Genomic DNA, 23997 nt, shown 5'->3' on the forward strand with positions numbered 1-23997 from the left:
GTTCCCAGGCTAGGGGTCCAATCAGAGCTGCAGCCGCTGGCCTACACCACAGCAACACAGGATCCGAGCCGCGTCTTCGACCTATACCACAGCTCACGGCAATGCCAGATCCTTAACCCACTGAGCAAGGCCAGAGATTGAACCCATGTCCTCATGGATGCTAGTCAGGGTCATTAACCACTGAGCCAAGACGGGAACTCCCCAAAGTTTTCATCAGGAGAAAGAAGTGATAATTATGTGATGTGATGGAGATGTTAGCTAGCCTATGGTGGTAATCATACTGCAATACATAAGCATATCAAATCAACCATTGCACACATTAAATTTATACAATGTTGCATGTCACTTATATCTTAATAAAGCTGGGGGGGAAATGCATAGCCAAGACTATTGAAATAAATATGCTGGCTGCCCTCAAAACAGTACTGATGTGACTGTTTCATTCGGAAAATAGAGTGACAGTAAGCTATTCCCATCCTCTCAGATGGCCTTGTCATGAACACTCCATCTATTAATGAGAGACAAATTTCATATATGAAGTTAACTGAGACTTTTTTCCTGATTACAACAGTAATGTTTGTTATAGTTTATTTATAAGACATCAAAATACTGAAATAAGAAAATGGAAGTACATATAATCTCGCTAACCAGACACGATTACTTTACTGGCTCTTAGGGAGCCACAAGCATGGTGGTTCAAGAAGGACAATGATAAAGTAGAAGGAATGAATTAAAAGAGTCCAGAGAAGCAAGTTCTCTGCAGAGCTTTGTGCAGACTGTGACCAGGGCCACAAGGTCCTCACAGGTAAGAGGATGGTTTTGAAAAAGGAATTCAACATGACTCCCAGGTTCTTGGGCAAGAGTGTTAGAAATCAGGGCCAAATTACAACAGAATTACCTCCCCCTCCACCAGTAGCTTCTGAGAGTGCACAGCAAGGGCTAGTGGCTTTCTGTACTGAGGTAGGGTAAAGCACCTGTTTTAAACTGTTTAGATTTATTCATGGGTAAAACTGCGGGCTGCCAATCATATATACCATTGACTCTCAAAATTATCCAAGCCAAAGAACTCTCATTCTGGGCGCAGTTTACTACTCTGAAAATTTGTGGTAGATGAAAATAAAATTCTGGAGTTCCGGTTGTGGCGCGGCAGAAAGGAATCTGACTAGGAACCATGAGTTTGAGGGTTTGATCCCTGGCCTCGCTCAGTGGGTTAAGGACCCGGCAATGTCGTGAGCTGTGGGGTAGGTCACAGATGCGGCTTGGATCCCAAGTTGCTATGGCTGTGCTGTAGGCTGGTGGCTACAGTTCCAATTAGGCCCCTAGCCTGGGAACCTCCATATGCCGGGTGCAGCTCTGAAAAGACAAAAGACAAAAAATAATAATAATAATAAATAAATAAAATTCTTACAAAGCTATTTAAATAAAGAAACAATATATCCAAGGAGTCATTTTAAAAATACACAATTGTCCAGGAGTTCCCTTTGTGGCACAGCAGAAACAAATCCAACTAGTATCCATAAGGACTCAAGTTCAATCCCTGGCCTTGCTGAGTGGGTTAAGGATCCAGTGTTGCCGTGAGCTGTGGTGTAGGTCAGCAGCTACAGCTCTGGGTTCGACCCCTAGCCTGGGAACTTCCATATGCCATGGGTGTGGTCATAAAAAAGCAAAAAAAATAATAAAATAAAAAATACACAATTGTCAAATTTAGTTTTTCAATTGAATAATTTTTGTCTATCTTTCATGATCCTGCTGTTCAAATGGAATTTACAAAATATATGGTGGCAACAAGGTCTGGTTCACAGCAGTTCTAAAGAAAGAACATATCAATATGATCAACTAAACATTTGCTTCAAAAGCCTTTACTAGGCTCGTGCCTTATCCCACTTTCGCTTACACCATGAAATTTCATACTGATGGATGTTAGGGAACCATCTTTATCCTATCCAAAAAATAAGTACCAGCAGGGTATCAAGCCTTTATCATTCATGACAAATGATTAGGCAACAAGATATCATCTTTTTTTTTGTCTTTTTAGGGCCACACCTACAGCATAGGAGGGTTCCCAGGCTAGGGGTCAAGCCACAGCCACAGCAACACAGGATCCAAGATGAGACTTCGACCTACACCACAGCTCATGGCAATGCCAGATCCTTAACCCACTGAGCAAGGCCAGGGATCAAACCTGTGTCCTCATGGATGCTAGTCAGATTGTTTCCACTGGGCCATGGCAGGAACTCCAAGAGATCACCTTTTAGAATAGTGGCTCCCAAATAAGGCCAGTCATAGGGAACCTTGGAAAATGTAGCTTCCCAAGCCATCCCAACAAAGTCTGATTCACTGGGTGTGGAGGTGATCCCAGGATTATGTTTTTTAAAAACTCAAGCAATTCTGATAACCAGTTAAGCTGAGAGTATAAGTTTTTGAGAGATGAGAGAGGATAAGGGTTGAAAATGGACTCACCACTGGCTCTAATTTGCTGTTGAGCAAGGCCAAACAGTGGATAACATAATTCCTCACCATAAACCCTCACTACTTGTCACCAAGTCAGAGGGTGACAACTCTTGCAGAGTACTAGGAGCTCTGCACAGCAGATGGGGAGGAGGCTGGGAAGAGAGACTGAGGCTGGGGGCGGTGACAAGAGGAGAGACAAAGAGAAGGAGCTGAAGCCAACTTCAGAGCAGGTGGCAGAAAGGACCACATGGTCCAGTTGAGAAAAGTAGAGGAAGGAGGACCTCACACAAGAAAGCTGTACCCATATCCCAGAAAAATATCAGCTATTTAAGAAACTAACCGGTGGAAGTTCCCGTTGTGGCTCAGCAGTAATGAACCTGACTAGAAAGCATGAGAAGGAGGATTCGATCCCCAGCCTAGCTCAGGGTGTTGGGGATCTGGCGTTGCCATGAGCTGTGGTATAGGTCACAGATGAGGCTTGGATCTGGTGTTGCTGTGGCTGTGGTGTAGGCCGGCAGCTACAGCTTCAATTAGACCCCTAGCCTGGGAACCTCCATATGCCTTGGGTGTGGCCCTAGAAAAGACAAATAAGAAACCTTAAAATCTGAGAAAATAATAGGCCTATTTGAAAAACTATTTGGAGAATGACTATAGCTAAACTACAAAGGCAATATTTACGTAAAGGGAAAATTATGGGCTAGGAGAAGAAATACAGCTGAAGTTTAGATCAAGATGGAGTCAGGCCTTCAGCATGGATAGGAAGAGAGTTTTCTAGAGGGGGTGAGGAAAGGAGGGACTATATGAGATGAAACAGAAAGGCAGGAAACAAAAAAAGGAAAGGTGCACTGCCTGAATGGATCATGCCCTGGGCTGAAAACAGATTCCCTTCCATTTTAGCATATTTTTCAAGTTAAAATTTATGTTTAGTTCATGACCTTTTTCAAGTCTTGCCACACACTGCACTGGCCAAAATTTATCATCCTCATTTGACAGATGGGAAAACTGATGCTCTACTTGGAAGCACTAAGTGCCTGCTGAGGAAAAGCCAAATGTTAAAGAGCTGGATTTTGACTCCTGTCTTCTGATTCCCGATGAAAGTTCCATCGCCACCCACCAGAAGTCTGAACCTGGCGAGCCCAATCAGGAATTACTGCAGCCATGAGGTGACAAGGACTAAAGTCAATGACACACAGGAAATGAAGAAAGTGAATCTAATTTTTAAAGAACACGTAAAATTACTTAGAAATATGGAGGCTGAAGGAGAGGAGAGGGCCAAGCTAACTGCCAGCACAGGAGAACAGCTAGAAAGAGTGGCCTGATATCCACCAACTGTTACAACCCAGAGCTGGTGCACATCATCACAAAATACTGTTTTACCTACTATTTATCTGGTTTATATGCAGGAGAATTCAGTAATGTAATACTACATTGACCTTTACTTTTTGAAATCAAACTGGAACAGTTTCAGAGGAAAGAATCCCACTAAATCTTCAAACTAATAAAAAGGCTTTAAAAAAAAAAAAAAACTTCTCTATGGAAGTTTATCCTTAGAAAAAAGGTTTAAAAAATTGCTTTTCAGGAAAAACCTGTGTCATGAAGGTGCAAACACTACAGTCAATGGAAGTGGATCCTGAACAACTAAAAGAAATTGATTGGTCTCTTGGTGAAATTGGAGTCAAAAACTTATTTTAGGAGTTCCCGTCGTGGCGCAGTGGTTAACGAATCCGACTAGGAACCATGAGGTTGCGGGTTCGGTCCCTGCCCTTGCTCAGTGGGTTAATGATCCGGCGTTGCCGTGAGCTGTGGTGTAGGTTGCAGACGCGGCTCGGATCCCGCGTTGCTGTGGCTCTGGCGTAGGCCGGTGGCCACAGCTCCGATTCGACCCCTAGCCTGGGAACCTCCATATGCCGCGGGAGCGGCCCAAGAAATAGCAACAACAACAACAACAACAACAAAGACAAAAGACAAAAAAAAAAAAAAAAAAAAAAACTTATTTTATTTTTATGTCTACTCCCTTACCACAGAAAATACCACTATTTTTTTGGCCCATGGCTGGTAACATCAATATGGATCCAGATCTCCTCTTTCTAACCTAGTAGGTACTAAGCACATATGGCTACTAAGCACTTGAAATGTGGCTAGTCTGAATTGAAAGATTGTTTAAGTATGAAATATCTACTGAATTTTAAAAAACTTAGTACAAAAAAAGAATATAAAATATCTCATTTTTATATTAACTATATGTCGAAAAAATATTTTGGACATGTTAGTTTAAATAAATATATTATTAAAATTAAAAAATTAAATTAAAAAAATTAAAAATTGCTTTTCAGGAGTTCCTGTCATGGCTCAGTGGTGAACAAATCCGACTAGGAACCATGAGGTTGCGAGTTCGATCCCTGGTCTTGCTCAGTGGGTTAAGGATCCAGTATTGCCATGAGCTGTGGTGTAGGTTGCAGAACGCGGCTCAGATCCTGCATTGCTGTGGCTGTGGTGTAGGCCAGTGGCTACAGCTAAGTAGACCCCTAGCCTGGAAACTGCCATATGCTGCTGGTGTGGCCCTAGAAAAGACAAAAAGACAAAAAAAAAAAAAAAAAATTGCTTTTAAACCAACTAGAGTCTTAAAATCTTCAAGATCTAAACATTGTGTGTCTCCTGATCATGATATCACATGAAGAAAAGAGTATTCTTGCTAAAAATGTTTTCCCTGAATTTCATCAAGTTTTTGATCTAACTTCCAGTTTGCAGGAATATGAGGGATAGAGAAACAAGTTAAATGAAAACAAGGAGAAAACAATCACCCAAATCTCCTCCAAGGTGGAGCATCTTACAGGACAGCTTACAATCTCTGACCAGTGGTGGGGGGAGAGAGGGATAGTAGAAGTCTTCTAGATTAAAATCCCAACAATCAAACGCAAATGTATAGATACAGAGTGGGTTTGAACAAATCATGAGTGAAGGACGTTTGGGGCAACTAGGGAAATTTAAATGTAGATTAGGTATGAAATGATAGGAAGGAATTAATAGGTAATTTTACAAAGGATAGTATAAACAGTTAAGAAGAAAAACACTTCCTAGTGTGAGATTTCACCTCTAAATAAATACACATCTCTGATTTGCTCTCAGGAAAAGAGCAGACCATGACAATATGGCAAAACCTTAATTTCGAGGCTAGGTACTAAGTAGACAGCTGTCCCTTAAACAGTTTTGTCTATTTTGTGTTTGGAAATTTTGTCAATGAAAAGTAAAAGTCCTGATTCTAACAAAATATCACTTTTCTTGTTATTACTGTTCTACCAACAAATTCAACAGTTCCTCTTCTAATTGATATGACGCTTTATTAATAGACTAGAACTTCAAGTGTCAGTATGACTAGCAACTGCTTATTCTTGGAGAGGTATCTGCAATATTCCTGAGGGGAAAGTCTCTAAATAAAGTCTTTGTCCAATCAAAGGGGATATAGGTTAGAAGACCACCAACCCTAAAGGGCGAACTGACAAAGAACCTTTTAGAAAATCTGCATCACAAGAAAAATAAGAGGGACCTGTTACTATAGAAACTATCTGTGTGGCTTGAATGTTTCAAAGGAAAACAGCACCTCCAGCAACAAAAGAAGCCTGAGGTCCTTGCTAGGACCTCACCTGTCAGCTGCTAGAAGTCAACAGAGTGAGGGAGGAGACGCTGCTGACAGGTGTGCCCATACTTTAGACCTCGGGGTGACAATGCAACTCAAATCCAACCGCCTTGCCCTGCAGACCCGATCTTGAAAGTGACTTGTGCAGGGTCATAAACTAGTTGTTAGCGCAGATGCCCTGACTAGTCCAGACTAGTTGTTCTTCCCTTTACATCAGGATGATTCTTAGTTAACACACTAAAATAGCTTAAGAAACATCAAAGGGACCCTTGATATTACATCAGTAAACATTTCTAACATGCTAAATATGCAGCTAAGAGACTTGTCTCCCTTTTATAAATTACTTCATTTGTAAAGGACCGCCCCTCAAGCAGGCTCAGTTTACTGTGGTGGAGGTGGTATAAAAAGAGATGGATATTAAAATGAAAAAAAAACCAGCATGGGCCTCCACTGAGGCAAATCCCGAAGGCATTAACAGCTGGAGGCTGTCAGCAAACTGCACCTTACCCTTATGGCTGAAAGGCAAACTGTTTCTGATGGGCAATCAGAGCGGCATACCTCCTGAGTTGCCTGGCATCAATGGAAGCACTTGTGTCTAAAGGGGGCTGGTGGGTAAGAGAGGTGTGATCTACAACAGCTCTACCTTAAAGTGCTCTGGAGTTCGGCAGAGCCCTCACGGAGTGAACAGCCTCTCAGCTGAACTCTTATGCTCATGCTCATGAACGCCTTACGAAGGCATAAACTATACAATCCATGTAATTGTATTTTAAGCTATTTAGTGACAAATTCCCTGCCTGGGACATTTGTCAATGATTTCTGTTGAACTGGACTCTGGAGAATAAAAACAAATACATGTATATAAAGCACATCATGCTTCACATCAACAGCTGTGAACTTCACTGAAACAGCATCTGGACCAACGAGGTCTCAAAAAAAATTCAACCTGGAACTTAGCAACTTCCAATTTCCTCACCTAAACCTGTTGCTTGGTTGCTTGTTCATATAATTCTAGAGGCCATTGCTGTTGATGGGGTGGTGTGGAGGAGTGGTGTCTCATGGTTAGCAACCAAACCGCCCCCCCAAAAAAGGAGGGAAAATTAGAGGAAGAGAGCAGATGATAAGGGCCAAATATTGCAGAACAAGCCTCGTGTAGGACAGACTTCTACCTCAGTCTCCAGCTGCAGTATGGTGAGACAGAGTGGTTTTTCAAAACACGCTATGCATTAAACTAAAATACTGAATTGCATGGAGTTCCCGTCATGGCTCAGTGGTTAACGAATGTGACTAGGAACCATGAGGTTGCAGGTTCGATCCCTGGTCTTGCTCAGTGGGTTAAGGACCCAGCCTTGCCGTGAGCTGTGGTGTAGGTTGCAGACGTGGCTCAGATCTGGTGTTGCTGTGGCTGTGGTGTAGGCCGACCGCTATGGCTCCGATTAGAACCCTAGCCTGGGAACCTCCATATGCTGCAGATGCGGCCCTAAAAAGACAAAAAAAAATTAAAAATAAATAAGTAAATAAAATAGTGAATTGCCCCTTGTGAGGAGATGGTGATGAAAGATAAAAAAAAAATGCAGGCAAGAGGCTGGAACACAACAAAACCTCACAGCCATGGCGAGGAAAGACACGAGGAAACGAGTCAAGTATTTTTGGAAGGAGGAGACCAACTGGATGTCTGTAAAATCACATTGGCCCCAATGAATAGGGGCAGGACAAGCTAGGAGGCAAGGCCACCAGTTAGGAAGATGCTTCAGGTGAGAGATGACTAAGAGTCATAAAGAGAACATAAGAGAGTCTAAAGACAGTTAGGAAGTACATAAGTGAGGATTTGGAGCACAAGTAACTGAGGGGATTCATGAGATAGAAGAAATGCAAGATGAAACGAATGACCAGATAATAAAGACTGGACAAACCGGCAATGTGTGTTCAGGTAAAGGTCATGAGAAGGGCTGACTGGCCTGAATGGACTTTAAAAACATCAGAGAAGGAAGCCAGCCCTAATGCCTTCCCATGCTGATCTTTAAAGAGTTTAAAATAAACTAATTGCTTGGAAAGCTTCGTTTAATTTTAACTCAATGGTACAGACACCTATGAATATTAGTGTATTTTTTTATTCCAGAACACTTAAGACTATAACCTTCCCTTAACTATCAGCGATTATTTCTGTTTAAAAGAAAAAAATCAAAATAAATTTCCTTCTAGGCTCAGCTCAAAATCTACCTCCCTCCACAGTCATCTGTGGTTTCAAGTCTCTCCGCCAGAAGAACTCACCTTCCTTCAGACCACACAGAAACCCACTTGCTCCTCTCTGCAAGAACTTAGCATCAGATCCCTGCTAACACAGACCACAGGCTCCTTGAAGGCCAAGCTCAGGCCGACCAGTTTCGTTTCTCCTTTAACACTTGCCACACGGTCATTCACAGACTTGGTGTTTGATAAATAAATACACACACAGTTACTATGTCCTTAATTCTAAAAATTTCTTAAAATAAGTAAACATATGATACTTACAAATTTAATAATCTACGACATTCTACAGAATAAGTCATTTGTGCAAAGGAGGAACAAGCAGGTCTCTTCCAACTTTAAAACAGTGTTCTTGGAGTTCTCGTTGTGGCCCAGTGGAAATGAATCAGACAAGGAACCATGAGTTTGCAGGTTCAATCCCTGGCCTTGCTCAGTGGGTTAAGGATCCGGCCTTGCTGTGAGCTGTGGTGTAGGTCGCAGACGTGGCTCACATCCTGCATTGCTGTGGCTCTGGTGTAGGCTGGTGGCTACAGCTCCAATTAGAACCCTAGCCTGGGAACCTCCACATGCTGTGGGTGCAGACCCAAAAAGCAAAAAAAAAACAAACAAACAAACAAACAAAAAAACGATGTTCTTAACACAGACAAACCTTAAAGGCATTATGTTAAGTGAAATAAGCCAGGACACACTGGCTTTGAGCTGAAATCACACACACCTAGGTTCTGCTCTGTGACCTCTGACAAGTGACATGACCAGAGCGCCCTCAGTTTCCACCACTTCAGAGTGAGTACGGCCTCTGAGTTGACAGGAAGATCATTCAAGATCACACGCACACATCTGGCAGCTTCCCAGGGCTTGGGCGCCCAAACCCTGCTCTTTAACACCTAAAACTTTCATTCACCAGCCTCCAGCATGTTGCTCCCTTGATACAAGCCAGGGGGAATCTCACGGGATCCTACGAGTCAGGAAAAATACCCTCAAAAAATTTCTTGTTTCCTGTAATTTGTCAAATTGTTCCCTAAAGTCCTGCAATCCAGTTTCTGAACACATTAAGCTACTGAAACTACTAACATCACCTTCAAATGAAATCTCAGTACCCATGGTGACCATGAAGTGCCGTAGCCCTTCGAATATGCTGGGTTCCTCTTAGCACTTCATGTGCACTAACTCATTTAATCCTCGAAATAACCCCCAAAACGAATGGGTACCATTTATTGCCCCAATTTACAGGTGAGGTAATTCAGGCACAGCAGGGCAGTGACAGGATGTGAAGCCATGCAATCCCACTCAAGTCTACCACATCTTTGACCTCTTCCTCGGCTCCTTGTTCCTTTTAATGCCATCTCCTGCCTCTCAGTCTTCCTTTAGGGCCATCTCGGCTGACTCTTCTCTCACTCTTCCCACAGGTGGCATGCTAATATCTCCTCCTCTGCTCCTTTGAGGAGCTCAGGCATTCTCCTAGCTTTGACCATCAGCCTTACAGCGATAATTCACTTAAATTTCTAGCCTTCATTCATGCCATCTCTTGCCCAGTTTATTTCCTCCCTTTCCTTCTGCACAAATGCAAATTCTAACCACCCTCATCTCAAAAGCTGTTGCAGTTGCTTTTAGTGCAACTGTGTACAACTATATTATTGCGTCGGGGGTCAGGAATTCAGACAGGCACAGAGGAGATGAATGGCCTCTGGTCTACAAAGTCTTGGGCCACAGTGAGGACCACTAGTTGTCTGGGGACTGGAATCACCTGGAGGAGTCTTTACTCACATGTCTAGTGCTTGGTATCAGCCGTTGGGTGGGACCCCCAGCTAAAACCATCAGCTAGTACATCCACGTGAGTCCTCTCCATGTGGCAGAGCTTCCTCACAGCATGATAGCCTCCAAGTAACTGGATTTTTTACATTGCTGCGCCTCAGGCCTGCAAAACTTCCCACGTTCTTTTAAAACACTTTCTGATTAACCCAAATGCACAGTTTTTCCTCACCATAAAAAAGGAATATATTATCAGGAGCTTTTCACATACCTCCTTAATTTTTGTAAAAGCCCAGGCAAAGTAGGTATTACCATCCTTTGCAAAAAAAGGAAAAAATAAATAAATAAATAAATATAGTGAAAAGTACTGATTCCACTTATCTGCCATCTACCCAGTTCATATCCCTGATTAACATGTAACCTTCTGTGCATCCCCCAACTCTTAATACCAATATAAACAACACTTATTGTCCCTTCCTCCACCTTTTTTTCTGTAAAATATAACTCTTCTGCCTCATTTAGCCATTCTAAGGGGACTAGACATGTAGGATGCCTCCTTTCCTGGCTACAGTGACTAACCCTCAGCATATGTCATTTCATGTATGTAATTCACGAGGCAGCATTTTCAAATAGGATATATGCATTTGTATTTGATACATGTTGCCAAATTAGTCTCCATAAGGATAGTTATACTCTCAAGCGTAATATGTTTTCCTATAACTTCAATAATGTAATGCAATATCAAATTTCTAGATTTTTTGCCAATCAAACAAGGAAATAATATACCTTGGTATCCTGAAAGATTTTCTAGAGATTCTTCCCCATGAGAATTTTGATGTGCCAGGGAAACGGGTTAGTTGCTTCAATGGATACCTTGAATAACATGTTGACTGGATATAGAAGGAGCCATGTCAACTAGCAGGTGAGTTTCTCAGGTGCAGGACTCTATGAAGGACACAAAGATGTCTAAGGGGTGACCCCTGGTTTAGAAGTGTTCAGAGATCTGCTAGAAATCATTTCCATGGCTTTTTCATAAAGCTAAGTCCCTTATGTTTTTCTTCAGTGTATAAAAAAAAGCCAGCATTGATTGAATACCAATGCACAGAGCACTGTGGTCATTGAAAGACAAGAATTAAGAAGAGATCCTTGGGGAGTTCCCATCGTGGCTCAGCAGAAACAAATCTAACTAGTATCCATGAGGACGCAGGTTCAATCCCTGGCCTCTCTGAGTGGGTTAAGGATCCAGCGTTGCCGTGAGCTGTGGTGTAGGTCACAGACAAAGCTTGGATCTTGTGCGGCTGTGGCTGTGGCATAGGCCAGTGGCTACAGCTGATTTGACCCCTAGCCTGGGAACCTCCATATGCCATGGGTGCAGCCCTAAAAAGACAAAAAAAAAAAAAAAAAAGTGGTCCTTGTCTTTAGGAAATCAATTCACACATTCATCAAATGACGATATGTGCTGAGCAATTTGCTAGGGATTCAAACGTGAGTACAGATAGGTCCTCTTTTTCTAAAAAACTATGACTGAGGTTAGAACAGAACAAAATTCTAGTAAGAAAATGTCTCCTCAACCTTGAGTATAACAATTTTACCTCAGTTCAGACAATCTTTGATTAACCCAATCTAAATTGTCCCTCTAACTGCCATAAATTCAAAGGGGAATGTATAACTATAGGGAATCTATTTATTATATAACCTGGAATTAAGAATTGTTCATATAATCTAGGATTTATAATCTAGGATCATCAAAGACTAGGTAGTTGCCCTCTCCTGGCAAATTTTATTACTGCAGTCTGACTCAACCAAATACTGGACTCAAATTAGAGAAATATAGGGCAAATGAGTCAGTGGGGGAATGCCCAGCCCAGGCATTAGTTTCCAGAGCTGGACAAAGAAAACAGTAGAGAAGATACAAAGAGGAAGGAGGAGAGGAGGTGATTCAAATAAATCAGTAAAATATTAGGATTAAAATTAAATAGACTATGGGAATTCCCGTTATGGCTCAGTGGAAACAAATCCAACTAGATAACATGAGGATGTAGGTTCGATCCCTGGCCTCACTTAGTGGGTTAAGGATCCAGAGTTGACATGAGCTGTGGTGTAGGTTGCAGATGAGGTGTAGGCCAGCAGCTGCAGCTCCGATTCGACTCCTAGCCTGGTAACTTCCATATGCCTCGGGTATTGCTCTAAAAAAAAGAAAAAAAATTAAAGAGACTATGAGAGATTTTGATGATTCTTATTCTCTGTCATCCTCCCGACACAGCTACTTTTCAGATATGATCTTGTGCAAGTTCTCTCTGTGCTTCAGTGTCCTTTTCCCTATAAATAGGGCTAATGTTACCTACCCTGTAGGGCTACTGTGAGAACTAGTGAGGTGATACATGTAAAGAATTCACAACTATGTTCAGCATGTAGTTAGTGATCAGTGGTGTTTGTTGTTAATCAGATGTCAGCTCAAACAGGTATGGGTTGAACTGTGTTAAAGGTAAGTGGTCCTAAACTCAAGCGCCTCAGAATGTGACTTTATTTGGAAATGAGTGACGGCAAATATAATTAGCTAAATTGAGATACAGCATATTGTGGGAGTTCCCTGGTGGTCTAATGGTTAGGATTCGGCACTTTCAGTGCTATGGCCAGGGTTCAGTCCCTGGTCTGGGAACTGAGATCCTACATCAGGTTGCTGCATGCCGCAGCCAAAAAAATAAATAAATAAAGCATACTGGAGTAAAGGAGACTCAGTCCTATGTAACTGATGGCCTTAGAAGAGGGCAATGTGGACCCTGACAGAGGCATCGATGGGAGTGAAACAGCTGCAAGCTAAGGAGCACCAAGGACTGAAAGCTACCATCAGAAGCTGGGAGAGACAAGGAAGGACCACCCCCTGTGATTTTCAGAGAGAATATGTTCGTGCCAACACCTAGATTTCAGACTTCTAGTCTCCGGAACTGTGAGACAATAGATTTCTGTTGTTTAAACAGTCCAGGTTGTGGTACTTTGTTATGGCAGCCCAGTGAAACTAAAACAAGTACCAATTTGCTTGGCATTTTGAAGTTACATGTAGTGACTTTTCCTCCCAGGCCAGAAAAAAAAAATGTTAATAAATAATAGATAATACATTTTTAATTTTTTTTTTTTTTTTTTTTTTTTGTCTTTTTGCTATTTCTTGGGCCGCTCCCATGGCATATGGAGGTTCCCAGGCTAGGGGTCGAATCGAAGCTGTAGCCGCCAGCCTACGCCAGAGCCACAGCTACTCGGGATCCAAGCCGCGTGTGCAACCTACACCACAGCTCACGGCAACTCCAGATCCTTAACCCACTGAGCAAGGGCAGGGACTGAACCTGCAACCTCATGGTTCCTAGTCGGATTCGTTAACCACTGCGCCACGACGGGAACTCCAATAATACATTTTTAAAAGAGACTGTTAAGACTAGCTTCTCTTCCTCCATGCTCAACGACTTTAACAGCTTTAACCAATTTTGTCTACTCCCAAATTCCAGTCATATACTTCAACAGTCTTGTTATTTTTTCTTCTTTATTCACAGTACCCTTTCTGGCAATACACAGAACTAAGTCCTACTTAAGTATTTATCAACAAAATGAATTAAAACAAAACTTATTAGTGAGTCAAGATTTAAAGGAACTACACACATCCAAAATAGAACCTCTGAGTGATGAGATTAACTTCTCTATAACATATTTAAAAACTTGGGACACTCACCTTTCGCCCACAATATGCTCCCCGCTTCACATCTTAGAAGTTGTTACCATTCATAGTACACCAAGGCAGTCTGATTTGGTAAATAACAGAAGTCGTGACTCAAAAAGAAACCTTTTTGTGAGGGCTGGCACATTTCAGCATGAAATGACTAAGACTCATTTTGTGTAAATCAAGTATCTAATTGCCTCGCTTTACCTTTAAAGAATAGTTATCATCTTGCTGTGCACCAGGTCGAGGCAGAGTGGGGAGACAGTCACTGGTGATGCCATCACCTCTCGCTGCAATATATATATATATATATATATATATATATATATATATATATATACAGGCTCACATTCTTCCCAAAGTCGGGACACTGTCAACTTGATTTATGAAAACTGCCTTGGCATCCTAGATAAGACAAGCTAAAACCTACTTTAACTAGAACTGTGACAAAAGAGACAAGACTCTTGTGTATTCCCATAAACATAAAAAGGACAACTGATGAGACAAATTACATGCATTTAACCTTTGGTGGGAACACTAAGAGGTTCCCATTTATACCAAAGAGGATGGGGAGAAGGGAGGATCAGACACAAGGACATGAAGCAAATAGTAGACTCTCCAATTTATTTAAGGTTCTGAATTTTAAAATGGTGGAACTACAGGAAATATGCAGAAAGGAGACCTCATTAAAGTAAAACCCCGCCTATGTAAGAGAACTAGGATGTGGTTAAACCGAAATGGGATAGCAATAGATAAAAATAAGCTCGTCCAAGGACCATCCTGTGATACTATTCAAGGACAGCCAGTCCCTGGGAGAGGAGATAGCAGTGTCCCTCCTTCCACTACAAGCTAGAGACCAGTGGTGAATGGTAACCAGGAGACTTGCACAACCTTGACATAGCCCCATCACAGGTGACCACAGATGCACCAATAATAAGGTACACACTGGAAAGTAAAGAAAGGTGCACCAGGCAAGGGTCATAATGATAAGCTGCAGTGCTGGGAGAACTGACGAATGCCCCAAACACCAGAAATTAGCATCAATCCACTCAGAAGGAACTGAAAAAAAATTATAATAATTAGGGGAATGTAAAGTACCAACTTATTTTACTTACTTCATATTTTACAACACTTAAGTCAACGCTATTTACCAGGAATTAATAAAGAGAGATACAAAAGATGTTAAGTATCTTATTTACAAGCCTAGAAAAGTGACAATTTCAAAGAAGTTTGTTCCTATCTAAAACAATCTAGGCGTTCCCGTTGTGGCACAGTGGTTAATGAATCCGACTAGGAACCACGAGGTTGTGGGTTTGATCCCTGACCTTGGGTTCAAATCAGTGGGTTAAGGATCCGGTGTTGCCGTGAGCTGTGGTGTAGGTTGCAGACACGGCTTGGATCCAGCGTTGCTGTGGCTCTGGTTGTAGGCCAGTGGCTACAGCTCCGATTAGACCCCTAGCCTGGGAACCTCCATATGCCATGGGTGCAGCCCTAGAAAAGACAAAAAAATAAAAATAAAAATAAAACAATTTATAGTTGACTTATGCATTGACTTATGCTCTCCAAAGAAATAAAAATTAGGGGTTGGGTATCAGTGTTTTCTCTACTACTTACTTCTGTATTTTCTATAAAGTATCCTTCCTTCTCTCTCCCACCCAGGTCGGTACAAGGCTTGGACCACCATCATTTCAGGTTCATTCCTTTAAGTTCACCATCATCCTTGCCATCCTCTACTTCTCTTTAGGTACCTCTAAGAAATCAATATTAAGTTCTTAAGTGTGATTCTCTAAATAGAGGCCTTCAAACTTTTGACCACAACAAACATAGGAAATAGAGGAGTTCCCCTTGTGGCTCAGCAGGTTAAAAACCTGACATTGTCTCTCTGTGAGGATGCAGGTTCATTCCCCAGCCTCGCTCAGCAGGTTAAGGATCTGATGTTGCCATGAGTTGTGGTGTGGGTACAGATGTGTTTGGATCCCACCTTACTGTGGTTGTGGAGTAGGTCAGTGGCTCCAACTCCAATTTAACCCCTAGCCTGGGAACTTCCATACGCTGCAGATGAGGCCCTAAAAAGACAAAAAGAAAAAAGAAAAAAAGAAAAGAAATACATCTGGAGCTAGTACATACCCCCAAAAATCATACCTATAAAACCTACTTGGAAATTTCTCAAAATATTTACCTTTACTACATATGACTGATTGTCTCCATTCTACTCCACCTTTCTTTACTGCTGGTGACCCATGTATTAGGTTAGAACTCAGTTTAAAATGCTTAGTAGAGAAGATACACTGATACATCTCACTAAGCGGCAACATAAGGAAGCAGCTAAGAGTTCTGCCTAGCTTCAAACACCAGCTCTACCACTGGCAACCTCAGTTTCCTGATCATGGGTGTTTACCTCAAAAATAAGTATTAACCAAGACCATCCACATAAAGCACTTAAAGCATAAAAAGTATTCACTTAATAGCTATTAATAATTTTTAAGTAGTCCATGGGCCTTTTTTTTTTTTTTTTTTTTTTTTGCTTTTTGGAGCTGCACTAGCGGCATATGGAGGTTCCCAGGCCAGGGGTCCATTCGGAGCTGCAGCCGCTAGCCTACACCACAGCCACAGCAAGCCAAATCTGACCCAGGTCTGCGACCTACGCCACAGCTCACAGCAACACCAGATCTTTAACCCACTGAGCAAGGCCAGGGATCAAACCTGCAACCTCATGATTCCTAATCAGAGTCATTAACCACTGAGCCACGACGGGAACGCCCAACATTTTTTTTTATTAAACTAAAATACATGTAACACGCATCATCTTAACCATTTTAAAGTGTGCAATTCAGTGGCATTTAAGCACATTCACAGCGCTGTGCTACCCTTCTCCAGTCCCAGAACATTTTCATCACCCCAAAAGGAAACCTGGTTCCCATTAAGCAGTTACTCCAGGCCCTCTTGTGTAGCCTGGTTATTAAATTCCCCCAATCTGATTTTTGTTCCCAGGTCCGTGGGCTTTTTCAATAACAAATTAACACTTGATTAGAACTGTTTTTTAAGTAGAATGTAGTGTTCTTTTCAGTCATTAGTTCGGTGGCTCATGAAACAAACTTCTACTAATATTTAAGACTTTTTGAGACACTTTAGGTAATTCTGTGACCTGCCTGAGGGTCAGAAATTCCTCTCTCCTGTGAATTCTATTAGGGCAAGATTCCCAAAGCCTGACCAAGGGTGGTGGACATTTTCAGTGTCCACAAGAGGCAGACTGAGCAAGGCCCTAAGAAGATGTTTCCTCATTACATCATGAAATATCACCAAATGATAGAATATTCACCAAATGATAGAATATTCACCAAATGAGGAATGCTCATTCTTCAGTCTTTGCATTTTGAAATTCGGCATTTGAGGCTCCAAAGTAACAAGGGGTAAAAAAAATGAACTTGGACACAGAAGTAGACATCCATTTCTTGGCTTTAGGATGTAGTGTCATTTCCTTTTTGGGCCTCACCCCTCTCACACTGATTTCCCACACTTCCTTTGGGGTAGGAGAGACTGGGCAAAAATAACTTTGTTTTTCCCAGAATCTATTCGAGTAATCTCCACAAATTTGAGGGGGGAAATAACCTGAGCAGGGAAGTTACTCTGAAAGCAGCACTGCTATTCTTTGAGAAATGGTGAAAGCAGAAGATTTCTTAGGCCAAAGAAATAAATGTCACCTAAAGGTAAAGAAGATGTGCACTGTAAAACATTCTTGGTCTCAGCTGGGGAACAAAAAGTCAGAGCTTTTTTTACTCTCCCTTTTTTTAAAGTTAATGACCAACACTGTTCACCCCGTAAATACATAGCAAAGTCTTCAGTCATTTTCTACCACCATCACCCCTTGTCCCACGTGCCCCTGCTTCCTGACCTACTGGGCAAAAGCCAAACCAGTCCCGCCATCCCCAGGTGCAGACAGCACTTGCCCAATCCAGCTCTTTGGGGATGGAAGGTAGGGGATGGGCGACAGAGGGACTCCAGGTCCTAAAGCCAGCAAACCGCCAGGAAGTCGCCTTCCTGCTTTGGGGTTTCGGGAGTAGGAAAGAAAAGAGGAGAAGGCTTTAAGCCAGAAAACTAACCCAAGAAACCTCAACCTCCGGGAAAGCCTGTCCCAAAACTATACCAAATTCTGGGAAAGTCCTGAGCTGGAGTGAACTTGATGTAAACAAAAACAACTTTCTGAGGACCCAGGTGCCCTGACAGGTCAGCGAGAGTGCGGGTCCCCGAGTTTGCAGAGAAGGATCACCCCCACCCCTGCGCTCCAAGCACACGAAGCTAAAGCTGCACCCCACACCTACAAAAAAAAAAAAAAAAAAAAAAAAAAAGAGACCTCAAGAGAAGGGATAACCTAGGAAGCCGTCACTTCCACGAGCCCAGGAGATCCGTATCACGAATCTGGGTTCAACAGGTTCCCTAGGCATCCGGCCTTGGCTTTCAGATGAAAAGGGCTCCAGGCTCCCAATCGGGGTCGGGGGTAGGGGGTGGGGAGGCTCCGCGACCGCAGTCCCCCCAACCCGAGGATGTAGGCGAGGACTGCGTGGAGCAGGAGGGCAGGACCCCGCGAGAGCCGCAGCAGCCAGACCCCGGGTGAAGAGGCCTTCCCTGGGCGCCCGGACTGCGTCCCACACAGGGCCCTCTTTGGCAGGACCACGGGGCCAGGGCAGAGGGCGGGGTTTGGAAGGTGACAGTACTCGGCTTCCTCCGCCTAGAGTGAGCAACTCCGGAAACTTCCCGGAGCCGGCGCGCGCTTCCCGCGACACCTCCCGCTTGCTGGCACGCCGGCGGGCGGGCGCACTGACCTGAGATGGTCTCCTGGTAGCCCTTGGTGAAGAACTGCATGGCCGTGGCCGCCCTCCAGGGCGTCTTGAGCAGCCCCTGCCGCTGGGGGTCTTCTCCCAGCGAGCGCAGGATGGACGTGTAGGCAGCCGCCAGATTGGGGAGGTTCAGCTCGTTGTCCTCCTCGCTGCGGGGCCGCTCGCCCTTCCAACCGTCCGCCGGCTGGGCACTCTGGCTCTCTGGCCGCGGCGGCTTCTCCGCCGGCGTGCTCGGCCCGGGTCGCGGCGGCTCCCCTTCGGGGAATCCATTGCTGCACCTGGCGCCCCGCGACTTCGCCGGCAACCGTCCCGGGACCTTCTCCATGAAAGCGTCGCTGCCGCTCCGGAGGGACGCGTCAGAGGCTGCAAGTGAACTTCGTCGGCAAGCAATGGGCTGTGACCCAAGTCACCCAAGGAAAGTAGGCCTGCGGCCAATATCACGTTCCGAGCCCGGAACAGCCGAGACTGGAGAGCGTGGCGGCGCCTCCTTTTTATCTGCTGGCGGCTTGGCTGGCGCCGCGGGGCGTTCCCATTGGCCGAGCCTCCTCGCGTCATGGCGCTCGCCCCGCCCCTTCACTCCGCCCCCCTCCGGGTGCCCTAGGGGCCAGCAGCTGTGCTGCAGACCTCGACCGAACCTCTCCCGCTGCGCCAGCCGTGAGGCTTGGGTTGGACCCTCTCTGGCTGTTGCCGGATGAACTGAGTCTTAAAGGAGGCAGGCGTTCGGAGCTGGAACCTCGGCTTGGCGGAGGCATGGTCTGGGTGCCCATTCAGACCTTTCCTCTTAAGGCAAAGAGGCCGCTGCATCAGAAGTATTCTGGTCCCCTCTTCCTGTGAAAGATAAGCAAACAGGTAGCCTCACCCGGGGTTAAAATATGAGTAAGGAAACCACCTCTTACTGCTTTTAGGGCAAGAGAATAATATGGCCTGAAATGCTTGCGTTGGTTAGTTAAAAATACGTCCAACGCACCTGCCAACCAAGAGAGCCCTCTGGCCGCTGTGGAGGGAATGTTACACAAAGTGGCCCTTACGTGAGTCCCTGTATCCAGGAGGATGGTATTTATGGTGGCCAGAACTTTGACCCTGCAGAAACTGATTTGCAAGCAAATAAAAATTAGGGCTTTCGTTAAAAACCCATTTGCGTTTTGTGGAAAGACAAACTTGGAATCGGCGCTGATCATTTTAGAGTGACGTGCTAAAGCTCCTTTCCTGTGATATTGGTACAGGTTGTGAAATATTATTGATCAGCTGGACTCAGCCAGTGACATCTGCTTTGACTGTTTTAAGATTTAAAAATGGACTTTTTTCCTCGCTAGAGGGGTTATTTCATAATGCCAAAGGTGAGTTTTAAAATGTATCAAATTACTATTTTATGATTTGTTCCAGAGCGTTTCTAATGCTGATTTTCTGACGTATAAACAGGTATTTAAAGGCTTAGGCTTAGACAAACCAAGAGGGAAGCCTCTGGAATTATTCTATATTAATAAAGTAGCTCAGTCATTTTTAGTAGTAATTTGTATTTATTGGATGTCTATTCCAAGCATAGCGCTGTTCTATACATTAAGGAAAGAAAATGGGAAAAACCTAGCCTCCTAGGCACCTTTAGTCTTAAGTAGAAGAATTATTGGGGTAAGTGGGTTTTTTAAAGATAGTTCCTGGAGAAGTTCCCATCCTGAGATAGCAGAAACGAATCCAACTAGGAACCATGAGGTTGCCGCTTCCATCCCTGGCCTCGCTCAGTGGGTTAAGGATCCGGTGTTGCCAAGAGCTGTGGTGCAGGTTGCAGATGCGGTTCTGATCTGGCATTGCTGTGGCTATGGTGTAGGCCAGCAGCGGTAGCTCCTATTGGACCCCTAGCCTAGGAACCTCCATGTGCTGCTAGTGCAGCCCTTAAAAAAAGCCAAAAAAAGAAAGGAAAAAAAATAGTTACCGAATTTCTATATACATTAAATATCGAATTACATAAATCAAGAAATATGAACATCCCTTGGAAAGCCTCTTTGTCACACTGCTAGTATTTATTGTAAGGGTTCCCACTCCCCCACCCCACCCCCACCTGCAAGGTCCTATAATATTTTTCCCCTCTAACTGCACTGTCCAATGTCCAATGGTATTTCCTGGTCAGAAATGTCCACTAGGTCTCAAACTCTTTTAAGCATAGCTCAAGACAGAATTAAAGGATGGCCTTGTATTTAACAAATGAAAGCAAAGATACCAAGTGAGGTATTATTTTTTTTTTCTTTTTATGGCCACACCTGTGGTATACGGAAGTTCCCAGCCTAGGGGTCAAATGAAGATTCACCTGAGTCCAGCAGCCACAGCCACAGCAACACCAGATCCGAGCTGCATCTGTGGGCTACGATGCAGATTGCAGCAATGCTTTATTCTTTTTTTTTTTTTTTTTGTCTTTTTGCTATTTCTTGGACCACTCCCATGGCATATGGAGTTTCCCAGGCTAGGGGTCGAATTGGAGCTGTAGCCACTGGCCTACACCACAGCCACTGCAACGCAGGATCTGAGCCGCATCTGCGACCTACACCACCGCTCATAGCAACCCCAGATCCTTAACCCACTGAGCAAGGGCAGGGATCAAACCTGCAACCTCATGGTTCCTAGTCAGATTTGTTAACCACTGAGCCATGACGGGAACTCCAACAATGCTTTATTCTTAACCCACTGAGTGAGATCAGGGATCAAAACCACATCCTCATGGAGACTACTTTGGGTCCTTAACCCAATGAGCCACAATGGGAACTCCCTAAGTGAGGTATTTTTAAAATAGAGATGCTTTTCAATATGACTATTTTTTAGTGGCAATCATTTGCCTTCTAAACGTTAACTAATTTATTTCCCAAAGCAATTTCTAATGAAATTTTTATCCTAAAAATTTACATTTTCTTATAAACACTGCCACTACGACAACAGCACTTTTGTTGCCAATTATCAGTACAAGGTCTCTGGATTTGTTCTATATTATGGAGGCAGTGCATTTCAGCCAAATGCCCAAATGTACAAGGAAGTTTTAGAAATACCAAAACTATATAAACAGTTTAACAGTGAAATATCGATAATTGACAAGGATGGTTATAAGCAGAAATAGGAGAAAAAGAAGGAATAAAGTCAAAGAGGAGCAATAGATCCTGTAGAACTGATTAGTATGAAATGGTTCTACAGTGAAACTATGAGCATTCACAGCCAGGGATTATAACAGCATTCATGTTTTTAACCCAGAAAGAGACTCATTTTCACCTTGGACCGAACCTGGGAGTTGCTTTTTATCAAAAAACCAAGGTGGAGTTCCCTGGGCTTAGCAGATTAAGGATTCAGTGATGTCACTGCTGTGGTGTGAGTTCAATCCCTGGCCTAGGAACTTCCACATGCTGTAGGCACAACCAAAAAGAAAAAAGAAAAAAAGCCAAGGAATTTATTTTTAGTCCTTTCATTTCTAGAGCAGTAGCCGTACAGAGAAACAGAAGAATGAGACACACAGTACCAAAGATTGAAAATACTGCATGGCTACAGACATAAGTAGTTACTTGCCAAGGGTAACAGGTAAACTAACATTGGGCATTTGGCAATAGTAATTAGTAAAAAGCAAATTTCTAATTGTACTTGATGGAGGTTCTATGTTTGAAATCCAAACTTTGGAGGATATTCTGGATCAAGGTGGACATAAGATAATAACAAAGTAGATCCAATAAAAGCTTCTTGTTCCACTTCTAAATTCCAGAAGCTAGCCTGTGGAGTCAATGCAATTCTGAAGTGTCTCACTAAATGCCCCAAATGTAGGGAGAAGCAAAGTGAATGGAGGCCCTTACCTTTCTTCTCTCCTGAATGAAAAATAGAACAAGAGAGAAAATGGGAGAACACGAACACTGTACTGACTCTCTCGAGGTCTCCTCACTGAGTTGAGAAAATTACCCACAGCCCGAAGGTACCTTACAAAGGAAGAGATATATCCCAAATAGTCACCTGTCCCTGGTAGAGGATCGTGAATGACATCTGGGAAGAAAAGGCAGATGCTAAAAAGAGGGATGGGAGTTCCCATCGTGGCTCAGTGGTTAATGAATCCAACTAGGAACCATGAGGTTGCAGGTTCCATCCCTGGCCTTGCTCAGTGGGTTAAGGATCCGCTGTTTCCATGAGCTGTGGTGCAGGTCGCAGACACAGCTCGGATCCCGTGTTGCTGTGGCTCTGGCGTAGGCTGGCAGCTACAGCTCTGATTCGACCCCTAGCCTGGGAACCTCCATGTGCCGGGGGAGCAGCCCAAGAAATGGAGAAAAGACAAAAAGAGAGAGAGAGAAAGAAAGAAAGAAAGAAAGGAAGGAAGGAAGGAAGGAAGGAAGGGCAGGAAGGAAGGAAGGAAGGAAGGAAGGAAAGAAAGAAAGATGTTAGGAGTTCCGGTTGTGCAGCAGAAACGAATCCAACTAGGAACTATGAGGTTTCAGGTTCGATCCCTGACCTCGCTCAGTGGGTCAAGGATCCAGTGTTGCCATGAGCTGTGGTGTAGGTCACAGATGTGACTTGGATCTGGCATTGCTGTGGCTGTGGTGTAGGCTGGCAGCTGTAACTCCAATTGGACCCCGAGCCTGGGAACCTCCATGTGCCGGGAGTGTGGCCCTAAAAAGAGAGAGAGAAAAAAAAAGGGGGATGTAGTGGAGACTCCATCCACCATAGCTGAACTCTGTCCAAACCTTCACAATCCCTCACAGAAAATGCTATATAACACAATGTCCTCCAGCCTCAAACTGTAGCAGCGTCAGGAAAACAAATGGGCTTACGCTGTAAAGGAAACACAGAGAAGTCACCCTCGGTGATATGAGGCATGGGCAGGAGGCAGAGAAACAGCACAGCATCTGTGCAAACATTCAGCAGTCAGACAAAGCAACACTACACAAAGGGAGGAGGTAATACAGTGTGTAGAAGACACAACGACAAAGAATGAAACTGAGAAGAAAGCTTGTGGAAATGAAGAAAATTCTTCACAAATGTTTTGTGCTACAGAACAGCTGAATAAAAACATGAGTTCAATAAGACAAAAACCAAGATAATAAAATGATAGAATTGGAAAAGGAGTTGCAGATCTAAGGAAATAGAGAGGACTGCTAATATTACAGGATTAATTAGAAAGAACCATGTACAAATACACACTGTTGAAAATGTAATTACCAACATGAAGAAAGGCATGAGAATGAATGCAGAATAGAAGAAATGAAAGCTCTTAGAGAAGGCAAAGATGATCTAGCATGAGAATAATTAGTGTTTCTGAGATAGAGATCTCAACAAATGAGAGGATGTAGTCAAAGATAAAATATAAGCATAGGTCTCTACCAGAAATAAACCCTTATGTTTATGTTCAATTGATTTTCAACAAGGGTTGT

The 23997-nt window shown here is 43.4% G+C and overlaps 1 protein-coding gene across 3 annotated transcripts in view; it reads right to left on the bottom strand.

Moving 5' to 3' along the window:
- GCH1 (GTP cyclohydrolase 1) overlaps positions 1-19086 on the bottom strand; it is an 83372-nt gene extending 64286 nt beyond the window's left edge. For all 3 annotated transcript variants that reach the window (XM_084981615.1, XM_021102249.2, XM_021102253.2), the window contains exon 1: positions 18605-19086. In XM_084981615.1, coding sequence (XP_084837741.1) covers positions 18605-18944 — 340 coding nt within the window. In that variant the 5' untranslated portion in view covers positions 18945-19086. The remainder of the gene's footprint in view (positions 1-18604) is intronic.
- Between the last annotated feature and the right edge of the window lie 4911 nt (positions 19087-23997).

This window comes from Sus scrofa, chromosome 1 (genome assembly GCF_054392235.1).
Source record: "Sus scrofa isolate SSC_HxYL_T2T_F1_AM1 chromosome 1, Sscrofa_HxYL_maternal_Yorkshire_Landrace_v2.0, whole genome shotgun sequence".
Lineage (NCBI taxonomy): Eukaryota > Metazoa > Chordata > Mammalia > Artiodactyla > Suidae > Sus > Sus scrofa.